The sequence below is a fragment of the Lactuca saligna genome, chromosome 8 (genome assembly GCF_052625555.1).
Source record: "Lactuca saligna cultivar CGN05327 chromosome 8, ASM5262555v1, whole genome shotgun sequence".
Classification (NCBI taxonomy): Eukaryota; Viridiplantae; Streptophyta; class Magnoliopsida; order Asterales; family Asteraceae; genus Lactuca; species Lactuca saligna.
Window position 1 is genome coordinate 187,050,872 of NC_136424.1, and position 18,153 is coordinate 187,069,024.

Sequence of the window (18,153 nt, forward strand, 5' to 3'; positions counted from 1 at the left end):
CTCATGTATCATTGCCAGAGAACTCATCGTCGTCATTACTTTAGGTTTCCCCACCGAGACTGAAACCATAAAACCCGATGGAATCGATTGTCAGAGAGGCAACAAATTTTGGTTGCCGATAAAGTATTTGACTTTACGTTTGCTCCCAATAACTAGTAACACTCCCCCAAATCATCCATTTATCGTCAATTTAAGGCAATCGTCTTCTTCGGACACACAACCACATGGAAGATCGGTGTTGTTGTCCTCTAATATTACTACTAAACTTCATCACGATCTATATATCAGTGATGGCCCCCTATTTCTGTTAACACAAAACAAATCAAAGTTAGATACAATTAATCACTCCCCCTTTTCTACTCACAAAGGTGTTATTTGGTGTTAGAAAATGGTAAAATTTGTATTCAGATATTGCCTACCAGGTGCTCGATTCAATTCTCATGAAACCCCTTCACAAATTCGACAACACCGATCGCTCCAAGAAATAGCATGACCATGTAGAACGTTGCCCTAGTTACCGATAGTTTTGATGCAAATAAAAATATGAATGTCATAGCTGGATTAATATGCCCTTTCTTTTATATTTGATCACACTCATTACATTCAATGCCAAAATGTAGAGGAACAAGAAGGCTGTGGTGAACTTTGGGATACCAATTCTTTAAAATGACCATGACAACAATTCGCCTGACTTGAACAATGACTCTGGTGGTGGCTCCTTGTAGTCTTTATCGAGCCAAGGGATTTGACGATGGCAGATCTACAGGTTGTGACGATTTCTAGAATAATCTTTATGTTTATGATGTTAATGCAAGACAATTGAAATCGAAACATGGGTTAAAGAAGGTGGGTATGGACTATTTGAGGGGTTAGAAAGGTCCACAGGTGTGGCTAGGCTAAAAAAGATATACTTTTCTAATATACCCACATGAAGAATTGGAGTCAAAGCTTAAAGTGGAAATAGAGGATAGAGGATGTTGGTGTGATAATCATAACCGATTTTGAGGAAGAAGATGATATAGATTGTTGGGTTATTTTTATTTCCTTGATGGATGTGTGTGTGTGTGAGAGAGAGAGAGAGCCTATATTTTAATTTAATAAAACATTAATTTAAATAAAAAACATAAAAAGGAAAATTGGGAGGGTATATTAGTCATTTCAAATTACTAAAGGACCAAATTTGCAAGAAACCAACACAAAATGACCATAAAACTAAAAAAGTCGAGGTTCGAACTAAATTTTAAAAAAAATCATACCACATGGACCATTCTTGCGATTTTGTATTAAAATTTACCGACTATTGCAGTTAAACCGGAATTCAATATTCATCTTCACCAAAAGACACAATCGAAATTTGCAAACCACCCAATGAATTAATTCTCTCCGAATATCTTCACCAAATCATCAAGCAAACAAGGGTTTCCGGATTTTCTGTTTCTAACATCTGATTCATATATTAGCAGCTCAGCTTCAGCATTCAACTGTTTGAGATCAATCATGTGTTTGTTCTTTTGAATTCAATTACTCGGTACAGAAGTTTCTTTTTGATTTAGCATTAGGGCTGCCAGATCAATTTCTCCATAATCGTAGCGAAGATTTAATTATTTCTTAGTTTTTCGCGACATCGCATTCCAAAATCCCTAAATACATCTGGGATTCTGTGAGTTCGTTTTTTTTTTTTTTTTTTTTTTGAATGTTGGGTTTTGATCGGAACTAAAAATCCCAAATCGGGTGCCAACTAGATCCAAATTCGTGAAATTAGGGTTTATTCGGTTGGTGATTTGAAACCAATCTGAATGTTGTTTGATTTTCGTGAGGCTACAAAGGCGTTCTTGTTTAATTCCGAGGTTATATGCCAATGTTGGTGTGATTTTATGCACACAACATTGGATGAAATGGAGAAAGGAGTATCGTGGAATGAAAAGATAGATTAAGAAACCGATGGGCGCTATAAGGGTCCATTTTGGTATACTTCTCGCTATTCTTTCCATTTTCGAGTTTTCCGAAGGAAATCACAGAGCTTCGGAGACAGCTTCCTGTAATGGTGGCGATTGGAGTTCTCAAAATCTAGATGAAAACACCGTATGCTTTCTTTCCTCATTTTCCTTTTCATGAATTAGATGAAAAGCTAATGGAAATTTCTTTCATCCAGGCAGAGCAAGTGTGGATATATTGCAGGAAAGAGCTTGGAGTTGGAGAAATCACCAAAACTATCAACAAATTCAACCCAAATCATGAAGATATTGATACGCCATCAAGAAAAACACTTATGCATAATGCTCGAAAAGAGTTATTATCTCCGGTCAAACATGAATCTCTGGTCAAACATGTAATCCGAGTTGACTCAGTACCCAAAAACAAGCCTCCGGATCATGTGTTGCTACTCGGGATTATTGTTTCAACTGCTATAGCGACACTTGCTCTTTTTGTTTTAATGGTTTTTTGTTGCCTAGGTGGCATTCACCCAAGAGTAAGATCTCAATGTGCACAACAGGACAAAAAACCGAAACCGATTGTCAATATATCCCCCGAGGGCATTTCAGGTATAAAATTTTGTCTTTGAATCTTGATAAATCATGTTTAAAAAAATCGATTTTTTTTTTCTTCAGGTTCTTCACAAGCACCACAAGCTGTTGTAGGAAATAAAGATTTAATAAATTCTTTTAGCACCAACAATTTATCGGCAAATGTTTCTTCTCAAACACCAGAACTTGGGAAATTACCACTTCCACCAGGAAGAACCGCTCCTCCACCACCAGTACCAGCAGCTCCACCACCGCTACCGCCGCCGCCGCCGCCAGCGCCTCCACCGCCAATGCCACCGGCCCCAAAAGCACCACCGCCACCGCCACCCCGAAATGGTCCCCTCCCGCCTGCTCCACCAAAACCAGGTGCTATGAAAAAGCCACCTGGCCCACCTCTGCCTAAAAGAGGGCATCTCGCTTCTGGAGATGAAAAGGGTATTTCTGGAAATTCAAGTGGTAACAAAACAAAGTTGAAGCCGTTTTTCTGGGACAAAGTGAATTATGCTCCCAATCGATCAATGGTTTGGCGTGAACTCAATGCAGGATCATTTCAGTAAGTTTCGTTTGAGGGTATTTCAGTTTTTTGCACTTGTAATTTCTGTCCCATTCAACAAGGGGATTTATGTCTTTTTCACATATTAGAGATCAAATACGAGTATTTATGCCACCTCTTTAGACGTGACCAAAAAAAAAAATACAATTTGTGTTCTGAACGAGGATAAGAAGAAGGGTATTTATGTTTTTTACCGCATAAAATTGCAATTTTTGTCCCATTAAAAATGATAAGGACATTTATGTCTTTTCCACATAGGAGAGATCAAGAGCGAGTATCTGTCCCATCTCTGGACATGACAAAAAAAAAATGAATTTGTGATCTTATTGAGGATAAGAAGGGTATTTACGTCTGTTGCAAACAAAGTTGCAATTTTTATCCCATTAAGGATGACAAGGGTATTTATGTCTTTTCCACGTATAAGAGGTCAAGAGCAAGTCTCTATCCCATGTTCCGTCTCTTTGGACAGGAAAAGAAAGTGTAATTCTTGTCCTATTGAGAATGAGAATGGCATATATGTCTTTTACACAAAACTGAAAAATTTTGTTCCATGGTTTACGGTCAAAAGTCAAAGTCAAAGCTTTGACTTATTACATAAAAATAAAGAAGTTTCTTAAAATCGACAGATTCAACGAAGAGATGATGGAAAGTCTATTTGGTTATTCTTCTACAAACCAAAACAAGGGCGAAACTGTAAAATCCGCATCAACTCAACCAAAATTGATCCAAATTATCGATCCCAAAAAAGCACAAAATTTGTCGATTGTTCTAAAAGCATTAAGCGCGACAATAGAAAATGTCTGTCAAGCTGTCACAGAAGGTTAATTTTCACTTTCACAATTTACTAAAAATTTAAATAAACATTCTACCTTTTTTCACAATTTACGCAACAAACTGATTTTTTTTTTTTTTTTTTTTTTTTTTTTTTTTTTTATATGCGAATGAATTATTATTATTAGGTAGCATGCTTCGTGTAGAGTTAATTACAAGTTTAATAAAAATGCCACCAACACAAGAAGAAGAGCTAAAGCTTCGATTATATCAAGGTGACCTGGCACTTATTACTCCAGCTGATCGATTCCTTAAAATTTTGGTTGAAGTCCCTTTTGTGTATAAACGTCTTGAAGCTTTGTTGTTCATGAGTTCTCTTCATGAAGAATCTTCTCCTCTTAAAACTGCGTTTCTCACCTTAGAGGTACCAATTTTTTTTAGATTTAAAACCAAAATGACTATTTTACCCTTTCTAGTCTTTTCACCAACCTACTTTTTCATATCAGTTTAGAATAAATTACTTATGTGCCCTTAGAGGGTGTTTGGCTTGTCTTTTTTAGAGGTAAAAATTCTTTTTGGAAAAGTTACAAAAAGTCAGGTTTTCCTAACTTTTCCAAAAAGTTATTTTTCCTTCTTTCTAAACTCCAAAAAAGACACTTTTAAAATGTTTTTACCAAACATCTTTTGATCTTTATCTTTTCCAAAAAGGACTTTTGCCTTTCAAAAAGACAAGCCAAACACCCTTTTAGTATCACTTCTTGAAGATGTGTTTTAGATTAAAAAAAAAATTACTATTTTACCCTTTTGGCATACAGGTAGCTTGCACAAAGCTAAAAAACAGTAGACTCTTCCTAAAACTTCTAGAAGCTGTTTTAAAAACGGGTAATCGTATGAATGTTGGGACATATCGTGGTGGGGCCCAAGCAATCAAACTTGATTCCCTTTTAAAACTTTCGGATGTCAAGGGCACAGATGGAAAAACCACATTATTAACATTTGTAGTTCAAGAAATCATCCAATCAGAAGGAATAAAATCCGCGCGTTCTTCAAACATTAAAACAAATGATCAAAGCGATGAATATTATCGAAAACTAGGTCTCGAGGTTGTTTCTAAATTAAGTAATGAACTTTCGGATGTGAAAAAAGCAGCAATTATTGATGGTGATCATATTACATCAACGGTTTTAAAATTAGAAAACATGTTGAAGAAAACAAGAGATTTGATCGATGATGAGTTGAGTAAAACGGAAGGTGCTATGGAGTTTTGTGAGACTTTTAATGGATTTATGGAGCATGCGGAAAGTGAGATCGTGTGGATGTTAGAAGAGGAGAAGAGGATAATGATGATGGTGAAGAGCACGGGGGATTTTTTCCATGGGAACTCGGCGAAAGATGAAGGGTTGAGATTGTTTGTTATTGTTAGGGATTTTTTGAAATTGTTGGATATAGTGTGTATTGAGATTAAGAAAAATAATGACAAGAATAGTAAAAAGAAAAATATCCCCTTGGGAAAAAGGGTACCCCCGGGCCCACAGAGTCGACAGCTGTCGTGGTCTAGTGTTCGGGATAAATTGTTTCCGGTTATGAAAGATAAAAAGATGGATTCTTCGAGTTCAGATGATGATGATGATGACATGTCTCCTTAATGATCTTAATAGGATTTTAATCTGGTAAGCTATGTATAAGTGTTTTTTTCCTTAATGCAGAAAGAATAAATTAACAAAGAAAGTCAAGGAAATGAGGCTTTCCTGTTGACTATTGAGCCTTTACATCGTCGTTTATTTTATAATTGTGTATTGCAAGTTTTATTACTTAATTAAATGTTTTTTTTTAACTTCGTTGATCCAGACAACATATAATGCAAAAAGGCTTGCTTCTACTTCATTAAGTTATGAAGATTATACGAGTTGATAAAATTATGGAAATGATGAAAGACATGAGATTGAACAAGCTTTCTATGGTTATTTATGATGACGAGGATGAGAGCATTTATGTTTTTTACACAAACGAGAGATCGAAATCGAGTCACTCACTCACATCTTGTTCCATGTTTTTTGTGTGTGAAAAAAATTGCATTGTTTGTACAATCAACATCAAACTTACTTTCAGTTCGGTGAATGCCAACTATACTACAAAGGCATTTGTTTTGTTATGTCCTACATAAATGGGGCCTACATATTGAAGAAGACGAGGAAAAAAAAATAGTGTTGGAGGTAAATTAGTTTATTTTTACGTATAACATGTAAATTCAATTGTCATCGTGTTAGTTTTAGGGTCTAAATATTCTTATTTGTAGATTCGTTTTATTTGTAACAAATCACAATTTTTCTTGGATTAGATGGATTCCATTACATGATCATTTCTAGCTTGAAATTACTATAATCTTCGTAAGACAAATATGTTTCTCATTAAAACTCGTTTGTTGTTTAAAACTCTTTCAAAGCACTTTCAGACTCTTGCAAATCATTTTCAAATACTTCCAATCACTTTCAGTAACGTTAGAGAACTGTGAACAACAAACACATGTACCACACAAGTTTTAGCAAGAACCAAGTGTCTAGAATACGTTATGGAATGCAAACATAATCCCACTTTTCGTTTACTCATAAGCTCGAATATCAATGCTCCATTCAAGTGTCCTGACCATAATTTGTCACTTCACTCATAACCTCATGAGTTGATACAACATAATTTGTCACTTCACCATGTATATGTTGCATTCATATGGGCAGATATGGGAGAAGATTATTGTGTCACATTTTTCTTTTGTAGTTGCACATTTTATTAAGGGCAAAATAGTAGAAAAAAATTCAAATTTTTTTTGCACTACTGTTCAAAAAAAGCAAGCGTTGCTGGTGTATGTGATGAACAAACTCAGTGGAGTTTGTGTAGGTGTTTGTGTGCCAAAAACTCATAAGGATATAATCATCATGTGTAACAAACAGAACAGGGTGGACAAACAAGAAAGAAAGAAGAAAAAAAAAAACTAGGACTAGAATTTCATAAACATAAATAAGCCTATAGATTTATGACCGCAAAAACAAACATCAAGATTAGCATAAGCATATTCACAAGTCATAAACTATGGGAATCAACAAAAAAAAAAAAAAACCAGTAATAAAAACCTAAAAAAATATGACAACAAAAGCAGTAGCCAAATATATCTTCTTCATCTTGACCTTCCCTTTTCTACTTCTCTCATATAATGAGGTAAATAACCAAAAACCCAAAAAAAAATTACTTTCGCTTCTTCACCTACCCAATAATGAATTACAAATTACAAGACCTACAAAGGCAAAAGGGGAAACTGTACACAAGAATAGAAGAAGCCGCCCGATATTCCCATAATGCTTCTTTGAATGTTTCTGCCCGGGTTGGGTTGGGTCGGGTCAGGTCGGGCAGTGCAACAAATCTAGGGCTGGATTTTTCTTTTTCTTTTCCTTTTTCTTTTTCCTTTTCAAGTTAAAAGTCTGTCTGTCTGTTTGTCTGTTTATCTATCATCCATCATCGGTCCCACATGGCCTGGTAAATAGCTGGTCTATGCTTCAACCAATGCACCAAGTCTTTATCTAATGGAGACTTGTTTAATAAAGCATCCAACATCGGGCTGCCCAAAACCTTCGGGCAGCTTTTGAAAGACCAAATCTTGTCCTTTGGCCATGCCCTTTGCGGCTGCTTCTCCTGACCAAACCAAAAAAAAAAAAAAAAACATAATTTCAGTATAAAATGTCTTAATAAAATGAATGAAAAGTAGATCGCTATTTCTTGCATTAAAAGACTGACCATTCTAGAAAGCATGGATTTAACAGTTCGTGGGCCATAGACACGTTGTGGGGAGGGTTTTTGGAGTTTGGCATAAAAGGAGCCAATTTCGGGCAGGGATAAGCAACCCCGGGCAGCTCTTATGAGGTTAGAATCTGGCTCTGCGTAAGCTTGGTTATGCCAGAAAATCAGCTGCCCGAGACAGTAGTTTTTCCCGTATGTTTTTCGGTATTCGTGCAATCCGGGTCCCACTTTTACAGCTGCTTTCGGGCCCAGGTCCAGAGGACTAATGTACACGGGTGGTGATACTACTGTTTCGTACTCCTACAAACATCATTTCATGAATTAAATTCAGAATATATTTATATCAAATTACAAATTTAACCCTAACTGTATTTACCCGTATTCTAAAGAAGTACTTTGTGTGAGCATAAATGTGAATCAAGTCTGCAGCAGCATCATGGCGACATTTGTAAGAACACGGAAGGTTCCGGACCTCGTCACGCAACCTTAAAAAAAACAAACATAAGTAAATAAATACAAGTAGATAGGATATGGAGTAATAAAGAAATAAAATAATTACCATAATAAAGATTTTCGAAGTGCAGTTTGGATGTCATCAGAAGAAGATGGATCATGAGAACGAATACTGGATCTAAGTTCAGTTAAATGTCCATCTTCCATATGAGGTGCAATTGATTGAATAAGTTCATCAACAAATGATCCTTCGCCTTTCCAGATGAATGAAATTACTTCTTTTGGAGTCAGTTTTTCCACTAATGGTGGAGCTTCTTTTGGATCCCCAAAAACCTTCTTCATCACATATCTCACCTGAACAAGATGAATTTATTTATATTTTATAAAAAGAAAAAAAAATAATCGGGAAAATTGAAATGGAGAAAAGAAAGAGTTTACCTTGTCGAGTGTAAGAGCCAAATTCTGAATTCTTTGATTGAAAACACCCTCAGCTTGAATTTCAGCTTCGTTTCTCTCGGTATCCATGCAAATATCTGTGAAGTATTTTCTCTTTTCTTCCAAATTATGAGTTAAAATCACTTCCGGAAGCTTAGTTCTTTCAAAATGGATAAACCTTACCTAAAATATAAACATATTGTTGGAATCAAATTTGTGTTTGACTTTGACTTTGACTTTTTTCATGAATATTTTAAAAGAGAGTAAGTGATATATATACCAAACGAGCAGCATATGCAACTAGCCAATCAGGTAACCCACTAAGCAAACAACTACCAAGTCCAGCTTTACTTAATTCAATATAATCTTCTTCTGAAACTGAATTCGCTTCACAAGCTTCTAGCATCAACTGATGCCTATTTAGTATCCCATGGCATTCTTTAAGTACCTAAAAAAAAAAAAAATGTTATTCCAGTTTTTTTTTTTTTTTTTTTTTTTTTAAATAGATTCAGGATTTTAAGGAATTCAGGAGCTTACTTTTTGGAAAGCTCCTTCACCTGTTAGATTCAGAAAGCTCCCTCGACAAACTTGGCTTCCACATAAGCAAACAGATGCTTCGTATTCTTCTTTACTCTGTACATCAGTAAAAATAAAAAATTAAATATTTAAAGAAATTTATATTTTGACCAAAGCCAAAGGTTGCAGAAATTTTACCTCAGTGACAGAGTTGTAGTCAAAAGTAACTTCTTCTCCATACACAATAGGGCGTACACTATATATCCCGATTTGGTACTGACCATCAACAGCTGTTACTCTGTTTTATTATTATGCATGAGAATAATTAATGATATTAAGTAAAAAAGTAAAATAGTAAATGTATTAAAAAAGTAAAAAATAAATTACTTTGCTTCACAATTTGGTCTACAGGAATGACATATCCGGCTAGCATAGTTGGCTTTATGCATTGCATCAACCACAACCAAGTCATAACCATCGCCATCCCCCTAAGAAAACATATATTGTCAGGTAAGTTTTTTTTTGAAATCATTCAAGAAGGGTATTTTGGTAAATTTGAAAATTACCTTTGGCCTCTCGAGATAAATGTTGTAGAATTCAGGTGCAGGTTCTTTACTGTCTTTTTGTAGAGCACGAACACCATCTTGCTTCTCAAACCATCTCCATGCAGGATACACCTAAAAAAATAATGTAATAAACATATATTTGAATATCCGGAAAAAGACGTGAATACCCTTGTAGTTAAATGGTATCTTTACCTCTCCCAAGAACTCCACAACAAAATCATCCTCGGTAAAACCAGTTTCTTTGTTGCAAACAACACCAAGCCCCTGAATGACAGAAACAATAAACACAGATTAAAATCAACCCAATTACACCAGTAAATTATGACGAAAGTAGAATGGTGACATATACCTTTCTATAAGCAACATAATTATCATCCGGACGACTACTCATAGCCTTCAACATATACTGACAAAGTTCAGCTATCCTTGAATCATGTCCTTCTTTAGCAGTTTTGAAAATATCCTCAATAACAAGCTTCAACGAATACTTCATAGGAGTATTCCCTGACCCAGTAAACCCCCTAACTTGCTTATTCAAAGTCCTCAACAACACATCTTCAATGAACACATGTTTATCCAAAAGATGCCAATCAGAATCCTGAGGCATGGAATCCAACAACAGATTATGCGTATACGGATCAATCCCATACACTTCCTGTTCAATCACTTCATCTCCAAGTTGCTTCCTGGGTTTATAATCCTTAACTTCCGGAAAATCCATGTCAGATTCCTCAGTCCCATTCTTCTGAGCAATAACCTTTTCAGAATAATCATCAGGCAAAGTGACTTGCATTTTTCTCTCAACATTTTCATGATCAGTCACAATCACATAATGATCAATCACTTCGTATTTACGGGTCACAGGAGGGACAAGGCTGGCTTTTGTCATGCGGGCCCCCCATTCGCGGTCATCAACCCATGGGTCCAACCCGAACCCGTCGTCTTGGGTGATGTAATCGGGTCCGGGTCCGGATTCGGATCGGGTTTCCGGGTCGGAGTTTGTGTTGGATGAGGAGGTTTCGGAGTCGGTTTCGGTTTCTTCTGAGGAGCGGGACCCGTCGTTGGAGGTGTCGGTGGCGGAATCTGGTGATTTGCGGTTTAGTTTGGATAGGCGGCGTTTGATTTCACGATCTGATGTGTATTTTCTCTCTCTGTTGACTTTTTTTGACTTGAAGGAAGTGGAACTACAGAAGCCTGGAGGAGAGAAAGAGTCGTCTTTCCAATTTTTCATCAGAGAGTCTTTTTCAATGGAGAATTTTGACCGGTCTTCTAAACTTGTTGCTAGCCGGATAAATAATGTGATGATTCGATTCATGTCTTTTGCATCTCCCCTGTTTTTCGCTCTGAAGTACCAAAAAAAAAAAAACAGTTTTTAAATTACAATTTTCGCCTGAGTATGGCTGAAATTTTGCAACTTTGGTCCCAATAACTTCTCTTGCAACTTTAGTCCCTGAGAAGAGCTTAATTTTGCAATTTTGGTCCCGAAGAAAGTCCTTTTTTGGCAAGAGGGATTAAAAACGTTACAAAACAATCAAATAAGGGCCAAAAATGAAAAAACAAACTTTTAGGAACCAATATTGCAAAAATCAGGTATACTGTGAACCAAAATATGTTACAAAGCCTGCAAAAGAAAACTTTTTGGGACCAATGTTGCAAAAATCAGCTATACTCAAGGACCAAAAATGTCATTTTCTCTTGCAGCTTTGTCCTCGTGTTTTGCAACACTTTTAGTCCCTGAGAAGAGCTTAATTTTGCAATTTTGGTCCCGAAGCAAGTTATTTTTTTGGAAGAGGGATTAAAAGCGTTACAAAGCCAGTAGATAAGGGCCAAAAATGAAAGAAAAAACTTTTGAAGACCAATATTGCAACAAAAGGGTGTACATAGAAACAAAAATGTTACAAAGCCTGCAAAAGAAAACTTTTTGGGACCAATGTTGTAAAAAACAGCTATACTCAGGGACCAAAAATGTAAATTACTTTTTTTATAAGAAAAAGAAATAGAAAATGACTTACTTTATCGCTTCCCTACACATTCGTCTAATATCATCTTTCACAGAGCTCAACCCCCGGCCAGCATAATACCCATTCCTTATTTTACCTTCAATTTCAGCAACCTGAGGAAACAAGAAAGTTGACTAGTCAAATCAAGGCAAAAAGACAGGTGTCACTAAAAAGAAAAAAAAAAGGATAAAATCATAAAATAGACTTACTTTTGGAATGAAAAATTCAAATGTATTCTCCTTCATGATGTCTTTCAAACCCAAAGCAAGAAACTCCTTCATCCTCTTATACCCATTTTCAGATTTCTTCATAGCCAAACGCCTCAACTGTGCATCTCTTGATAACATTGAAGATGACTTTCTAGCATCAAATACTTTTGAACGTTTGTATAAGCTTCTTCTGAATAACTGATTTGAAGCATCTCTTTTATCCAGACTTTCAAAATAATCCCTAAGTCCACTTGAATCCTCCACATGACTATCCCTGCTGTCATAAGTTCTGAAAATAGATGTTCTTTCTGTCACCCGTGTTGACTGTGGGGCCCGCGTTTTGATCCATATAATATTCGGGAATTTTCGGGTCAAATCTTCAAATTGATTGCAACCTCTTATGTCTACTGTTGATAAACTCGGAAGCATCCCCAAGATTTCTTCAAGCATTGTTGGAGTTATTTTATTGCATCCGCGTAGAATTAAGGAAGTGATTTTCTCTTTATTGTAACCATTCTGCAACACAAATTAAATATATATAAGTTTATAAAAAGTTTCATTTATATGTCGTGTGGATGGAAGTTAAACTGACCATTATATTGTGGAAGGAAGAGTCCATGCAATTTGAGACAGAAGACAAGTCAGCTTGTTTAGAGATACCCTTGTAGAATTTTACAACTGATCTCCAGTGCTTACATGTCAAATTTGCATAAACAAGGGATTTTATATCAGTTCTAAGGAAATGAAAAACTCGAGCCAACACTTGTCCACTAAGTAGACCCCAATTCTCATTCTTCAACACAGGTTCTTCACAGAAAGTAGCATCACCACATAAATCATCAAATCCACATTCATCTTTTTCCAATATGGATGCATCTTCTAATTCATAATCTCCATCAAATCCATCACCTGAAAAAGCCACTTATGGTAATAAGAAGAAATGAAAATAGAAAACTGAAAGCACAATACAAAAGGAGGACAAACAGATTCAAAGGAGATTTGAAAAAGTTCTTAAGAAGAAAAGAAAGTAGAATAGTATTTTTTTTAATACCTGATCTTGAGAATTTGGTATTGATGACTATGTTTTTCTCTATTTCTTTCCTGGGTTGTCTGAGATTAATCCATGGATCTAAAACCTCATTAATGGCAGCAGCAAACTCCCGACTTTTGTAAGACTTCATAATCAATTCATGAAGCTTTCCTCGAGTATAACCAATAAACTGAGGATGCAAATCATGAAATGAATTGGACTTATTCTCATCATCAACATCAACGTTTCTTGATCCTTCGTTTCCAGAGTTGACCGAGTTGACCGGGACCCACAACTTATCAAGCTTCCTGAAAACACTACTATGCTCCTGAACAACACCCTGATCAACCAAAGTCTGAATTTCCGAAAACGCCATTGGCCCCCGTTCATGACCTGCCCCATCAAGATAATACCAATCACCAAGAGGTAACTGAAGGTCGTCTTTAGTATAAAGATGATCTTTCGGCATGTTGAGGGGCATAATCGTCTTTCCGGAAAGATCATCATGGTGGTGGTTATGGTGGTGGTTGTGAGTGGTTTTCCGGCGAGGAACACTTTCTTCTGATGATCTTTTTGAATGATGACTATGACTATGACTATGACTAGGCCTTGAGGTTGAAGGGTATCTTTCTTTTCCTCTAGATTTGATTCGAGGCTCAGATACAAAAGATCCATGGTCTTTTACAACACATGTGTTTATTCTGATTACTGGAAGCATCATGCCTTTCACTCCACCTCTTATAGATAAGTTCTTGGAAGTGATCTCGTCCGTTGGATTAAAAGCCCATGATGGAAGATCGAGTCTTTTGTTATGGGAAGAATGATATAACTCATCTTTTTGATGCCTACGTGGATCTTCATCACCTGATTTTGGCATTTGGCATAAAGCATATCCATCATTGAGAACCAATTTCTTTTTTAAAGATTTATTATCTTGATTAATGTCATCCATTCTTCTCCAGTCACCCCCTTTGCATGACCACTTGCCTGAAAACCAGTCACAAGAATCTCCAAATTCGGATTCAGATGGTGTAATAATTTCTTTAGATGGAAGCTCAGGTTGAGTAGATATGTCAAGATTATCATAATCACCTGTAAAAACAATTACTTTAGTTAAAAACATGATTTTTTTTCCCATTTTGGGTTATGTCTTGAAAGAAATATAATGTTTCCTGTTCCGAAAAGATTCTTGTTAATGACATGATATTTCCATTTTTGTAGAATGATAGGAGTAGAAGAGTAGTAGACTAATTTGATGTAAAAAGATGGAGTCTTTTTTGATTTTTTTTTTCATCTTCAGATAATTTCATAAAACGATGCTGCTAATGATAACAAAAGAAAAGGTTTTATCAAGAGAAAAGGAAAAAGAAGGGACTATTTAATGTTTGGGCTAGATTTAGCAATTTGAAGTTTAGAACATAATATGACGTGTCAGGTGAGATATATTCTAAAAAGGTGGGTGACAACTAGTGCTAAATTTGTTGACCATGTTTGACCATGATGTCATTTTAAATGAGATGACAGCTACAAAAAAGGGAATCACAAAATCTGAAAAAACAGTACCTTCAGAATATCCCCACGTCTGCAGCTCACCATTCGCAAAAGTCATCTGCAGCACTTCTGCAGGAAATTAAATTAAAAAGGTAAAAAAAAAAAAAAAAAAAAGGGAAAAAAAATAAATATTGTTGAAATAAAGATAAGAAATTGAAGAAGTTTGAGGGTAAATGAAAGAAAAAAAACAATTAATTACCAGCAACAGTCTCAAGCTCTCTGCCTGGAATCCTGGGAACCCCATCAAAGAGTGCTTCAACTCTTTGGTCAATGCGAAGACCTTGACTTTGACTTTGACTTCGATCTTCTTCGGACTCTAGCTCTTTACTTTTACTTGTTTCAGCAGAAACAGCCTCTTCACCTAACTGGTTACTAATTGGACCCAATTCACCAACATCTACTAATAAATTTCCAGGTGCTTCAGGGGGATTAACCAACTCAGTAACAGAATCAAGAAAACTGGAAGAAAAATTTGCTGTTGCTACTGGTGAAACTGCATTTTCAACAGTTACCCATCTTTGACTATCCACATGTTTGACCAAGTGATCTGAAACAAGAAAGCCTTCTTTTACAAGAATCTTTAGGTCACTTAGTCTAGATGGCCCCTGTTCTACACCATGATAATCCAAGTAGCACCATTTTCCCGTTGTTGAAATTGAAACTGATGCATCTGCTTCAGGAACATGTGGTGGGGTATCACATATATCCATGTCTTCTTCCATGGAAATCTGTTCTTCACCAGCTCCATTGACCTCCTGGGGTTGCTTCAAGTCTTCCTTTTGTAATGTTGGACGAGCATTTTTCTCATCAGAAGCATCCAGAGTGGTTCTTGTTTCAGAATCTTTAGACAAGATCTGTGGCTCCCTTGAATTCACTTTCTCTTCTTGGCTTCTACTCTCATAATGATTCTTCCTTTTTTCGCTTGAACCCGTTTTTCGAGCAGTTTCGCGTTCGGAATAACTCGGGCTTCGGTTTCTGTGATCATAATGACGATTTCGCCCATAGGGAGACCTATCGCGGCGGGCCGGGCTCCGGTCATGCTGACGTGGACGGTCATGCTGACGTGGGGACCGCTCAGGATGACGTGGACTATTATTATGCCTGTCGTAAGATGGTCTAGAAGAAAGTGGAGATTCACAGTTTCTGGAGTATCTTTCTGATGGGACATTTCGTGTAGAGAGAGAACTTTTGTAAGAATGTTCAGGGTTGTATGTGGATCGGCTTCCATCATCAGAAATTCTTCGACTTTTGTAAGGTGTGTAATCGTTGAACTCACCATGGTGTTTTCTGTCACTGATATCTGTATGAACACTGTGGCGCTTCAAGCGTTTCCCTAAAGGGAAGTCTCTTGGATGGGTTTTACCGTTGCTGAATTCTTCCTTTAATGGCCCTTCATCGTCTACTATTTTTGAACTTTTCCGTGGGGTTCTCTCTCTGCTGTTGTTTTCCCACCTTGCAGACTTCTTGGAATACTGGTTTCCATTTCTGTTGCAATCTTTTTCACCTGAATACTTGCCAGGTGTCCGTTGTTTCCATCCTTTATCTTTGGCAGAATCATGTCGGCGAGTTTTCAAGTAGCCAATTTCGTCTCTAACTACTTCATTTCTCTGCCAACGGTCTGGGATGAATTCACCTTTTTCCATTTCATCTTTACCTCCTTTTGATAGCGTGCTTTCGGGACTGTGAAACTCTCTCCTCCTATTAGAGTAATCTAGACTTTGCAACCCGCCTTTACGCCATTTTCCTGGAACAAACTCGCCTTTCTCCACCTCCCCTTTTCTCCACCTATCCGCTACAAACTCCCCCTTCTCAATTTCACTCTTGATTTCAAACTTTCTAGGTTTTTCAGGGATGAACTCTCCATTCTCCCAAGAGCCCAATTCACCTTCTTCTACTTCTTCCTTGTTGTGTCCGTTCCCAGCAGCTTTATCGTCTCTCTCTTCTACTGAAAAGTCTTCACTATCATCATCACACAGCTCTCCTGATTTTAAAGGAAACTTATCTCTTCTCGCCAGCTTCATTTTTACGTTGTCTTCTGTAACGTTGATATTGAACTTACCACCGTCATTACCGCCGCAAAATGTCTCAGGAATAGAGAATCGCAGCGAAGGAACACATGCAACACCTCCATCGCCCATGGAAATACTATCTCGCAATGCCGAAAAAGCAAAACCCTAGCTTTTCTCCCCTTCACCGGGGCTCTCGATGCTCATACTTCAACCAAAAATCTTCGCAAAATCTTCACGGAAAAACCTCTGTATCCAGTCAATCAAGAAACAAAAAATCAAAACCGAGTCAGCAACCAATCGAACACAATGTAGGGTTTCGATTAATAAAAAAATACATATGCATGAACACACACAATCGCCAAATTCAAACCAAAATCAATACCGGATTCACCGAAATCAGTGAAAGTTACTCCGAATTGCAAGCCCTAGAATCCAGAAACAAAACTTACAAGAGAAATTCACCCAACTGAAACGCTGGATCGGAACGTAACGAATCTTCACCGCTTTTTTTCAATGAACAAAGAGTTAAATCAACAGATCGATTAAGCACAGACGAAAAACGAATAGCTGAAGATGAATTTGTGCCTTCAAATCTTCGTTTCTGTGTACGAAAAATCGATTTGAGAGTTGCGGTGTGGGAGACGAACACAAAACTTTTTTTTGTTGTTGAATGAAAATTCTTTGTTTTCCGTTCGCTACCCCCTTTTATTTATCGACCCACACCACCGGGTACCGTATCCGTATGTAAATTGTAATCTGGTCAAGGACGAGGGTAAATCGGTCTTTTACTCATCGGCAGACTTCTTGTGATTTTGTTTACTTGTAATTTAAAAGATTTAACTATCATAATTTGACTTGAAAGATTAATTTATGTAATATGGGATTATGTACTATATATGATCATTTCATATAACAAGTTTAATATGTATTATCATTTGTGTAAAAATTGAAAATGGTAAAAAGAAAAAGTTATAGCAAATTATAAAGAAGAATAATAAATGTTTTATATATATACCATTTTCATCCATAATCTTATAGATGATTAAATAACGTTAAATAGATTGATAAGATAATATAATATATTTTATAGATTTATAATTAATGTTAAGACATTTAATTATTTGAAGTTGTTTTGTATTTAGGGTTTTGGTTTAGATTAAAAGTTTTAAGCTTGTATTTTTAAATGATATTTTTTGTTTGATTTGTTTAAAACTAAAAGTTTTTAAAGATTTCAAAAACTTGTTCAAGATGCCCTTAAATAATATAGGTATGTGGTCAAACCAAGTTTATTTTACAAATAACAATATGGTTATTTGTTGTCGAAAATTAAACAAAATTTTTTAACACTGATATTAATATTGTATTTATTTCAATTTATTACGTTGAAAATATGATGATAGTCTATTAATATATTTTCCTTGATCGCAATAATATAACGGCACATATTGTATTGATAAGAATATGGAAACACTTCTAATATTCAAACGGTCCTCAACTATTGTGTATGTTTTATAAATTTTGAAATATACTACTTGTTATATTTAATAGTTTTTGGCGCCGTTCTAAAAAAAATTATAATTTTGGAGGAAAAATTTTGTATAGATATGCATCTTAAGAGATTCATGTTGCTCTAAATTGTTTTAACAGTAAGAAAAACTAATTTCATAATCAACTTATAGTATGTTGATAAAAGTAGTAATGTGATTGAGTCAACTACTTCACTACTTATACTACTTGATAAAAACTTGA

The 18,153-nt window shown here is 36.0% G+C and overlaps 2 protein-coding genes across 5 annotated transcripts; one reads left to right on the top strand and one right to left on the bottom strand.

Annotated features, from left to right (window-relative positions):
* Positions 1-1,335: 1,335 nt before the first annotated feature.
* On the top strand, positions 1,336-6,117 carry LOC145011279 (formin-like protein 3). 3 transcript variants are annotated; one of them, XM_078969971.1, is made up of 7 exons: positions 1,336-2,082; positions 2,153-2,543; positions 2,610-3,078; positions 3,705-3,898; positions 4,038-4,273; positions 4,665-5,519; positions 5,698-6,117. In XM_078969971.1, exons 1-6 carry the CDS (start codon positions 1,942-1,944, stop codon positions 5,493-5,495), a joined length of 2,262 nt encoding a protein of 753 aa, XP_078826097.1. In that variant the 5' UTR covers positions 1,336-1,941; the 3' UTR covers positions 5,496-5,519; positions 5,698-6,117. The 3 variants fall into 3 exon arrangements, with proteins under 3 accessions (XP_078826097.1, XP_078826096.1, XP_078826098.1); XM_078969970.1 differs by lacking the exon at positions 5,698-6,117 and having other exon boundaries at positions 4,665-5,604; XM_078969972.1 differs by lacking the exon at positions 5,698-6,117 and having other exon boundaries at positions 1,967-2,082; positions 2,157-2,543; positions 4,665-5,604.
* An 829-nt stretch (positions 6,118-6,946) lies between these two features.
* On the bottom strand, positions 6,947-17,081 carry SDG2 (SET domain protein 2). Of its 2 annotated transcripts, none has more exons than XM_078967352.1 (19): positions 16,854-17,081; positions 14,595-16,650; positions 14,408-14,464; positions 12,866-13,936; positions 12,407-12,723; positions 11,815-12,330; positions 11,618-11,718; positions 9,955-10,948; positions 9,798-9,869; positions 9,606-9,716; positions 9,427-9,527; positions 9,238-9,337; positions 9,061-9,156; positions 8,804-8,971; positions 8,527-8,706; positions 8,195-8,442; positions 8,012-8,120; positions 7,633-7,935; positions 6,947-7,530 (listed from the first exon to the last, which is right to left on the bottom strand). In XM_078967352.1, exons 2-19 carry the CDS (start codon positions 16,531-16,533, stop codon positions 7,354-7,356), a joined length of 6,660 nt encoding a protein of 2,219 aa, XP_078823478.1. In that variant the 5' UTR covers positions 16,534-16,650; positions 16,854-17,081; the 3' UTR covers positions 6,947-7,353. The 2 variants fall into 2 exon arrangements, with proteins under 2 accessions (XP_078823478.1, XP_078823479.1); XM_078967353.1 differs by having other exon boundaries at positions 16,787-17,081.
* Between the last annotated feature and the right edge of the window lie 1,072 nt (positions 17,082-18,153).

Coding starts and splice junctions, on each gene's coding strand:
- LOC145011279 (XM_078969971.1), top strand. CDS start 1,942: ATGGGCGCTATAAGGGTCCATTTTGGTATACTTCTCGCTATTCTTTCC. Junction 2,083..2,152: donor AAAATCTAGATGAAAACACC/GTATGCTTTCTT, acceptor TCTTTCATCCAG/GCAGAGCAAGTGTGGATATA. Junction 3,899..4,037: donor CTGTCAAGCTGTCACAGAAG/GTTAATTTTCAC, acceptor TATTATTATTAG/GTAGCATGCTTCGTGTAGAG.
- SDG2 (XM_078967352.1), bottom strand. CDS start 16,533: ATGGGCGATGGAGGTGTTGCATGTGTTCCTTCGCTGCGATTCTCTATT. Junction 14,465..14,594: donor AGAGCTTGAGACTGTTGCTG/GTAATTAATTGT, acceptor AATTTCCTGCAG/AAGTGCTGCAGATGACTTTT. Junction 10,949..11,617: donor ATGTGTAGGGAAGCGATAAA/GTAAGTCATTTT, acceptor TTGGTACTTCAG/AGCGAAAAACAGGGGAGATG.